The sequence below is a fragment of the Xenopus laevis genome, chromosome 1S (genome assembly GCF_017654675.1).
Source record: "Xenopus laevis strain J_2021 chromosome 1S, Xenopus_laevis_v10.1, whole genome shotgun sequence".
NCBI lineage: Eukaryota > Metazoa > Chordata > Amphibia > Anura > Pipidae > Xenopus > Xenopus laevis.
The window spans coordinates 176,941,166-176,951,162 of NC_054372.1; the positions used below are offsets into that span (position 1 = coordinate 176,941,166).

Sequence of the window (9,997 nt, forward strand, 5' to 3'; positions counted from 1 at the left end):
GGTGATGTCATCAGTGGGTATTGTGTGGGTATTGTGTGATTTTGTTAAAGTAACAGTAACACCCAAAAGTCTTGAAAATATAAGGTACTGTTATGCTGCATTGGTAAAACTGGTGCATCTGCTAGTAGTGTTTCTGAAACAAACAAAACAGTTTTTCCTGTGCATGTTAACGGTATATTATATAGTCATTCCTTAAAGACATTTTCAGTTTTTGGTGTTACTGTTCCTTTAAATAATGGGGACAATACTACTATATGGGACTATGAGTACCAAGGTGAGGTCTACGTGAGTACCCAAGTGAGATCTTCACTGCTGGGAACGCTGTACCTTAGTTCTCTGTCACTGGGTGTTTAAGACAGTTAGGTCAACATTTGGTTGCCCTGCTATTCAGTCCTACACTTGTCCACCTAGCTTGTAACATACTTATTTGTGTGACTCGGATACATCTCTCTGTATTAGATTTAAGAATACCTGTTACAGCCCTATATACTTCACATTTTACCCTATAATACTTCACTGCACATGGTACCAGTCAAAAGTTTTTTGAAGACCCTGTTTTTAGCATTACTGGTAGAATTTCAAGCAATGTTCCCTGATATTTTATAATGTCATTTAAGGACATGTGTATGTCAGTTGAGAACTGTTTGTGACTTTTATTTTATTCATTAGATCAAATTAGAAAAGGACTTTTTTGATGTGGTTTATACTATCAAACAGCATAAGAAAACATGGAAGAACTCTGATCCTAAAAGGTCTGACAAACCCAATTAAAGAAGATCAAATGAATCGTACAAAAGGGTCACTAGCTTACGTAATAGAAGACTGACTGTACCAGATACATAGGCACAGCTGAATGAGTGCAAACGTTAGACAGTGCTCACTTTAATCGTAAAGGACTTTGGGAATCAGGGCTGAAAGATCATGTAGCAAAAAGGAAAACGATTTTAAGGCAAGAAAACAAGGTTTAAAAGTCTTACATGGGCTTAGAAGATCCAAAATTGTAAAATGTAAAAAGGTATTGTAGACTAGAATTCTGAATGAAATGAGCTACCGCAGTGTTCTTGAGCACCATGCCATACCCACTGGTTAAATGCAAAATTAGAGCAAATCCAGGCGCAGGTTCCAGTGAATCTACTAATTCCATTGAATCCAAGGGCACAAATAGGAAATTTCCTGCAGGCGTATCCTGTTAGGCAGTGGTGTAAATAGATGTAACTGGGCCCCACAGCAAATTTATAGTAGGGCCCCCATAATTGCCAGAAGTTGTCCTGTTTTACCCATATATACCGCAAGGGCCCCCTGCAGCCGCAGGGTCTGCTTCCTCTGTAGTTACGCCCCTGCTGTTAGGGCAATTACTTATAGAACGTTCAGAGTTTATTCTGCTGTGATCACTATAAAATGTGGCTGTTTTGTCCAAGTTTTAGCCAAGTTTTAGTCTGTTTTTGTTTACTTATGTGATGTTTATCACTTGTCTCTAGCTGCAATTCTGCAACTTTCAACATTGTACAAGGCATCAAGTTCTTAAACTGTGATATAACGTGTTAAACTCTGCATGTTCAAAAACTTTTGTCTTTCGCTATAGTAACAAAATCATTGCTAATCCCCTGTGAGAACTACTAATTACAAAAGTAATGCTACGCTGCTCTCCATAACATAAACGTTTGTGAATTAAATACACGATTATGTAATTACATTTTAAATATTTTGCCTTCTATACAACTCATCAATATTGCTAGAGACTGAACAAAACCACACATATTGTACTTACGTGGTTAAACCCCCATGCTTGATCCTTAATGAAGCTGTCAGAATCAGCTACACATTTTCTACATTTCCGACAACGAAGAGGTGCACTTAATTCTTCTCTACTCATTTTAATTAAAAATTCTAGGCTTTTTACACTCTGAAAAACCAGAATGAAATGCAGAGATGAGTGAAACTTTTAAATGTGTCTTCAACCAAGACTTTCGATTGCTTGTAAGGTTCACAGTTCTGGGGAAACCGTTTATTGTAATTCCACCACTGCCATTCAAGCTGCTGCCTTTTTTTTCTGCAGAAAGAATGTAACAAAGAAATCACAAAAGATACTGTTACTGTTGGAATAAAAGGTGTTTACATTTCATTAATATGTGTAAGATTGGAAAGTATTGTTGTATCAAGAAAAATAAGTATTTCTTACTGCTAGAATGGTTTTGGCACTTTTTGTGATTGCATGAGGGAATGCATTTCCTGATACTCAAGTGACTGTTTATATTTGCTTTCTGTTCTTCTTCTGATGTAAGAAAAGTCAAACCATACCCTCGGGATCACTGCTAACATCCCATAAGACAAAACTGTAATGAAAGGCTGATTAGCATTATCTGCACTGCCGCTTGCAATGCCAAAGGCTGGTGTTAGAGATAAGATTTGGCCGGGCAGTTTGTACGGAACGCATTTTAGGACATCCTCAGAGGAAATCCCTGTCCTGTATGCGATCGCCTATGCTAGAGGAATGCAACATCGCCTGCTTCTCAACTCACCCCTACCTTAAAGCAGACGTCACACCTCAGCTCCTGCTCCTCAGTCATCCGACCTGGGTCCCCGCTCCTCCCTCCTCAGCCATCCGACATGGGTCCTCATTCCTCCCTCCTCAGCCAGCCATCCTGGGTGGTCGCTTCTCCCTCCTCAGCCATCAGTCTTGGGTCCGAGTTTCTCCCTCCTCAGTGAAGGCGGAGGTCGGAAGGCGGAGGAGGGTGTTCGTATGATTGACAGCTGAGAAGGGAGGTTAGAGGACGGATGTGTGACCGCAGCATTTGAGGATGAGTCACAGTAAACGCACCAGATGCAGCATTCATAAGCCATAGGACATCGCATAGAGGACAGGAATTTCCCCGGAGGATGTCCTAAAATGCGATCCGTAAGTTTGGCCAATTTCGACCATACTACCTGACTCTCAGGTATCTATATCACTTAGAGTAATGTCACACGGGGAGATTTGTAGCCCGAGTTTTTTTCAGGCCAGTGGCAGACATGGCGATTCCGGGGAGATTAGTTGCCAAGCCACAATTCTCCTCTTCTTCGAGCGACTAATCTCCTTGAAATGCCTTCCCACAGGCTAGAATGTAAATCGCCGACGGGATGACACTCGGATAGCTTCGGCTTTCCAAAGTTACCTCACGAGTTTCGGCGACAAGTCATTTGTTTTGTCTTGCCATAGAGAAATATGTCAATTGCCAGCTACTACATACACAATGCTATTTGAAATGGCCTGTAGTCCCAAAACGCACAGAGACCCATTTTTCAGAAATAACCTGGCTATTCAAAAGTAGTGAAAATCTGCGCTAGCAAAACACACAAGGATATTAGTAGCTGCGATAGTATTCAAATTCTTGTCTGTGTGGCATGTCGTAGGTGCGTAAAAACGTATGGACATAACTTCTAGGGCGGCAATTTCGCATTCTTTGTTCCAGCAACCACAGGCTCACTCATTATTCGCATACGAAGATACGTACAATAGTCGTGCGACAATATGCCACAGAAAATGCCTTTTTTAAAGCATTTCTTTGACACAGATAGGCTAATTGATCTTTTTAAAGAATGTCTAGCATGTGTGGGTGGAGAAAGCACCATGGTGCACTATGGGATGCAAATCGTGAAGTTTCCTGAAATCTTTGCTTAAAGTTAGCCAAAAATGTAATGTATAAAGGCTGGAGTGACTGGATGTCTAACATAATTGCTCTACTTCCTGCATTGCAGCTCTCTTGGTTTATACTGGTTTCTAGCCAGCAACCAATCAGTGACTTGCGGGGGGGGGATCATGGGTCATAACTGTTGCTTTTGAATCTGAGCTGAATGCTGAGGATTAATTGCAAACTCACTGAACAGTTATGTCCCATGTGGCTCCCCTTAAAGTCGCTGACTAACTCAGAGTTAGAGAACTGAAAAGCAGGAAGTAGTGTTCTGGCTATTATGTTAGACATCCAGTCACTCCAGCCTTTATATGTTACATTTTTGGCTAACTAACTATTAGAAATGTTTTTTATTTTGCACAGCTTATACATTTATCCAGTTTTTATTTTGATACTGAACTGTTCCTTTAAGGTTTTCTATCTCTGAGGCCTGGGTGGTGACTAGGATGTCAAAATTCAAGAACAGCTACTACTATCTTCCCTTTAAAAACATCAATCAAATCATAAGACTTCCCCATTATAAATTAGGTAAATAGACTTTTAGGGGCCCATTTACTTAGTTCGAGTGAAGGAATAGAGGAAAAATAGTTCGAATTTCGAATGGTCGAATATGGCTACTTCGACCATCGAATGGGCTACTTCGACTACGACTTCGAATCGAACGATTCGAACTAAAAATCGTTCGACTATTCGATAGTCAAAGTACTGTCTCTTTAAAAAATCCTTCGACCCCCTAGTTCGCCACCTAAAACCTACCGAGGCCAATGTTAGCCTATGGGGAAGGTCCCCATAGGCTTCCTCACAATTTTCTTTCGATCGAACGATTATTCCTTCGATCGTTCGATCGTAGGAATAGCGGTATATCCTTCGACTTCGATATTTGAAGGATTTTACTTCGACGGTCGAATATCGAGAGTTAATTAACCCTCGATATTCGACCCTAGGTAAATGTGCCCCTTAGATTTAGAGAACACACTAAAAAAGTCCTAGCCTACTGCCTTCCTTAATCTTGATGAATTATTTTGTCTTTTGTTGCTACCTAATTCCCAATTTTAGATTTAACATAACATGATATTATTCCATATTTCTCAGATATTCCTTAGCTGTTGTATCTGCACAATACTGTGCAGCCTGAACTCCACTGCATTCACCAGCTGTACAAATAATGCCTTATTTAATTTCCTTTCATGTTAATTTCAATGAAACTAGCTTATATCAAGACTTGCAATCAACTCACTAACCAACATCCATACACAAACTATAACCCAATGCCGAGCTGTAACCTGTGCTAAGTCAGTTAGGTGTATTTATAAACAGGGCTGATTCTGGGAATACTTGGAAAGGGCCGATTGCATTTTCTGCAATAATGACGCAATCCCCCTCATCGAACTGCTCCGAGCCCCTGTGGTAAAGTGCTGGAAGAAGGTGTACCACATTCATTTCAACAACAATAGGTATGATAATAATCTATTTACAAGGTAAATAATCTATGACAAATTACTGCTCCCGATCTTCCTGCTGAAGTTTATATTTGGTTTCATTTGCCTTCATTACAGTGAAACACAATTCATTGTAGATTGTAAAGCAAACAATATATAGCAAAGCTAAACAATATATACCAGCTTGTAATAAAGAATATTTTGAAGCACTGATAACTGGAGATAGAAGTACTTATTTTGCTGTGTGGGATGGTATCATTAAGTGTTATTTCTATATGTTATGTTATCTTAACTGCGGAAAAAATAGTGTTCGTCTTTTTTGACATCTTTACAAATACACATTAAAATCTGTGCTGTAATAAACAATAATAGCAACAACAACCTCATTCCAATGCATTTTCAGAAATGGCAATTACCTACAGAGCTAGTCGATAACTATAAATTATTCATACTCATAACAATACTGTACATGCTTCATTTTATTTTTAAATGTCAGAAGCTACCCCCGAGCACAAGTAATTTAACTGGTAGAACTAATGTGAATGTGTAAAGCACATACATTATAAACAACTGAAAGAAACTTAAATGTATGGTTGTTTTATATATATATAATATATATATATATAAAACAGGCGAAGATGGACCAGCACTCCAATTTAAAGGGGACCTGTCACCCTAACATATAATTTCAAATTCTTTTCTATCATGTTAGTTGAGCAAAATAAACTTTACTTAAACTGTATTTATTATTTAAATTTTGTTTCCTTCTGTTTTGGAATTATACAATCACAGCAAGCAGGCAGCTGCCATTTTGTGGACACGGTTATTAAGGGAAATTGTGTATCACCCCAAAATCTTGTGTATGAACCAGAATGAGGGACCTAATGTCCATGTGCAGTGCCCTACACAATTATAGAGCCTGAGGAGGGAAGGGGGAATGTGTGGAGAGCAGTGACATCTAGGAAGTGCTGAATGGAAAGTGAAAGTAATTGACTGCCCCTCAATTACTTTCCAGCTAATATTTGATTGACAGTTTAGATATTTAAACACCTTTATCACAGGTATGGATGTTTTTTGGGGTTCCATATTTAATTTGGAAAGGACTTTCATTATGCAGTTTTTTATGTGTAGGTGACAGGTCCACTTTAATCAAACAATAAAGGCCCCGATGCGGGCCGAAACGTTGGATGCACAGTGATGTCTGAATAAAAACACTATTGTTTGATTAAATTAGAGTGCTGGTCCATCTTCGACTGTTGTACAGTACTCTTTTGACCAAGCACCCGCAAAGATATTGAAGAGGTCAGAGTGCAGGTACTTATGGACATATATATATATATATATATATATATATATATATATATATATATATAATACACTTGTGCTCATAAGTTTACATACCCTGGCAGAATTTATGTTTTCTTAACCATTTTTCAGAGAATATGAATGATAACACAAAAACTTTTCTTTTACTCATGGTTAGTTTTTGGCTGAAGCCATTTCTTGTCAAACAACTCTTTTTAAATCATCACTACACAAACTACCCAAATGATCCTGATCAAAAGTTTACATACCCCAGTTCTTAATACTTAATTCTTAATGTATTGCACCCGTCACCCAAAAAAATGATTCAAAATCCTATTTTATCACATTAGTCAAGCAAAATGAACTTTAATTAGACTGTATAAATTATTTGACTCTTGTTTCATTCAGTCTGGGAATTCAAAATGATAGCAAGCAGACAGCAGCCATTTTGTGGACACTGTTTTTAAGGAAAGCCATGCATCATCTCAGAATCGAATCCTGGATTCGGTGCATCCCTGATATATATATATATATATATATATATATATATATATATATATATATATATATATATATATATATATATATATATATATGTGTTTATATAAACAAGCTGCTGTGTAGTCATGGGGGCAGTCATTCAAGTTGGAGAAAAGGCACAGGTCACATAGCAGATAACAGATAAGCCTTTTAGAATTCAATGTTGTTTTATCTGATATCTACTGTGTATCTCGTGCCTTTTCTTCTTTTTTCCAGCTTAAATGGCTGCCTCCCTGACTACAAAACAGAATGTTTATATAAACTATAGGGATGCACCAAATCCACTATTTTGGATTTGGCCGAACCCTTCACGAATGATTCGGCCGAATACCGAACCGAATCTGAATTTGCATATGCAAATTAGGTATGGGAAGGGGAAAACATGTTTTGCTTTCTTGTTTTGTTTCGGATTCGGTTCGGCCGGGCAGAAGGATTCGGCCTAATCTGAATCCTGCTGAAAATGGCTGAATCCCGAACCGAATCCTGGATTCGGTGCATCCCTAATAAACTACTTTCTGAAGCAAACACAGAAGTTTTAGCAGTGCAGGGCAACACTATATTATATTTTATTTACTTTGATACACTTTCATTTTTGGTGTTACTATATGACTATTTCTGTGTTTGGCAGCAGCACCTAACTGCCACCTAATTCTATTCCACTACTTGCTTCTGCTGGTTGCTTTGTGCTTGCCTCTACTAGTTTCCTAGGGTTACCCTATACCAGTACATTATTACCCCAAAATGTAAAACTCATACAGCCACTGTTATTAGGAATTACAAACGAGACAAAGGAAAAAGTTACAGTATTTTGTTTTCAGAAAAGCTTGCCTTGAATAAGGCTAATAGGTAATCTTGACCTGGATGCCCATGAGAAGGTGGCAGCAAAAACTATGCTTAGTTACAATGGCATAGCAATATTTCTCATTCTAGGGGAAACAATTACAATAAAAATATATTGTGTTTGATTCTCAAATGTATTATATATTATGATATACCCAACATTAAAAATATTAATTAAATGACAGGCCATCAATTCCTTAAAAACATTTTTTCACGAGATTTTTTAAAGGTTGGGCATTTTTTTTTTTTTACCTTTTTAACTAATTTTATGGATTGTGTGTATTTTCTATATGCTAATAAATTTTAAGGAGCATAAGTTCTTGATCTTACTATTTAAATTTTCATCAGCATTTCTTGAATGGATTGTGAACAGAAGGCTGAAAAGCTCAGGGAGATCAGTCGCCCAGCGACAAATGTCTTCTTTGCGGCGACTAATATCTCCGAACTGCCTCCCGCCGGCTAGAATGTAAATCGCCAGCAGGATGGCAATCGGTGTGCTTCGGTTTCTGAAGTCGCCTTGCCGAGCTTTTATGGGTAAGAGCAGACGCGAAGATTCGGGGAGATTTAGTCGCCCGGAGATACATCTACCTGAACTGCCTCCCGCCGGATGCAATCTAAATCGCCAGCAGGATGGCACTTGGATTGCTTCGTTTTCTGAAGTTTCCTCGTGAGGCAACTTCATAAAACAAATTGCTCTGAGTGCCATCCCACCAGCGATTTAGATTCTAGCTGGCAGGAAGGCTTTTTGGTGGGATTAGTCATCCCGAAGAAGAGGCGATTTGTCGCTGGACAACGAATCTCCCCTGAAAATCCTTCCAGCCGGATAGAATCTAAATCGCAGGTGGGATGGCACTCGGAGCGATTCGTCTTCCTAAGTTGTCTGAAGTTTCCTCTTGAGGCAACTTCGGGCGACTTCGGAAAACGAATCGCTGCAAGTGCCATCCCACCAGCGATTTAGATTCTATCCGGCTGGAAGGCTTTTCGGGGAGATTAGTCGACAGAAGAAATGGCGATTAGTCGCCGGACGACTAAATCTCCCCGAATCTGAGCATGTCTCTGCCCTTAATCTCCCCGAAGCTGAGCGTCTGCCCTAACCCTAAGTAGGCAATGGTGTGGGAAAATGTATTTCTGCCCATTAAACAAAAAAATGTGGGGAATGAGCCATAATTACAGTAAACAATTGCATAATTAATATAAAAGGCCAAACAAGTGGTAATTGAGGTGCCTCTCCCTATTTCGAGATGTGAAGTGATTAAAAAGAGACCAATTTTGATTCAATCAGATAAATCACGTTAATCCTGTAAACTCCACCACATTAGGCCAGAGTTAAATAGAAAAAGGCAGCAAACTTTAAGTCATGTGACCGCAGTACTTTCTATGTTTCCAGAAAGGAGACAAACTACTAGCAGAATCTTACCCAAAACCTGCCCTGGGTAGAGGGATGTGACATAACTACAGTAATCTGCCTGCTGCCAGGATACAAGCTGTCACCCCACACTGTCACCTTCACAAAGTCTGCAGCACCGGAGAGAATAATAACATTACCTAACAGCTGCACTGTCTCGGCCCAATGCGCAAGGGAAAGGTAAAAACTACAATCCCCATCATGCCACTGGGTTCCTCGGCTAAGGGTGCCTCATAGGGCCATTTTCGCCTTTGATCATTCGTGGGCGGAAGTTGGCAGCAGCGTAAAATTTCTCCTATAATGCCCTCTCTACACCATTCATATTCTGTCGCCCAGAACGGGCCAGTTCCCCATTTGCTTTGAGTGAGACAGCGGGCAACATGCGCTGGGTTCAGGCAGACTCCATGGGAATGGGAAGGAAGCTGCTGTGGGGGCAGAGGAGGGAAAGTGAGGCGGAGCTGAGCTAAAGGAGGCGGGGCTCTGTGGGAGATTGAGAATGTTGTTGTGTGGTCCCACCTATATATTGTGCAAAATAAATTTTCCTGGATTTTACACCATTTTTTTCTGATCCCCTGAAAAATGGGGGATCTACTGTATTACACACTGGGCTGTTTCTCTACTAGTTACAGTGGAAATCATTTCGCTCTTTTGAAGGAGATTCTAAAGTTAAAATTAACGTTTAGTATGTTATAGAATGGCTAATTCTAAGCAACTTTTCAATTGGCCTTTATTATTTATAGGCTTTTGAATTATTTGTCTTTTTCTGCTAACACGTTCCAGCTTTCAAATGGGGGTCACTG

At 39.4% G+C, this 9,997-nt stretch overlaps 1 protein-coding gene across 4 annotated transcripts in view; it reads right to left on the reverse strand.

Moving 5' to 3' along the window:
- Positions 1–9,656, reverse strand: part of rnf180.S (ring finger protein 180 S homeolog) — a 52,092-nt gene extending 42,436 nt beyond the window's left edge. The window contains exons 1-2 of one of the 4 annotated variants that reach the window (XM_018241537.2): positions 9,338–9,654; positions 1,769–2,050 (exon numbers count right to left, since the gene is read on the reverse strand). In XM_018241537.2, coding sequence (XP_018097026.1) covers positions 1,769–1,873 — 105 coding nt within the window. In that variant the 5' untranslated portion in view covers positions 1,874–2,050; positions 9,338–9,654. The other 3 variants (XM_018241538.2, XM_018241539.2, XM_018241540.2) reach the window with 3 other exon arrangements.
- Positions 9,657–9,997: the final 341 nt, after the last annotated feature.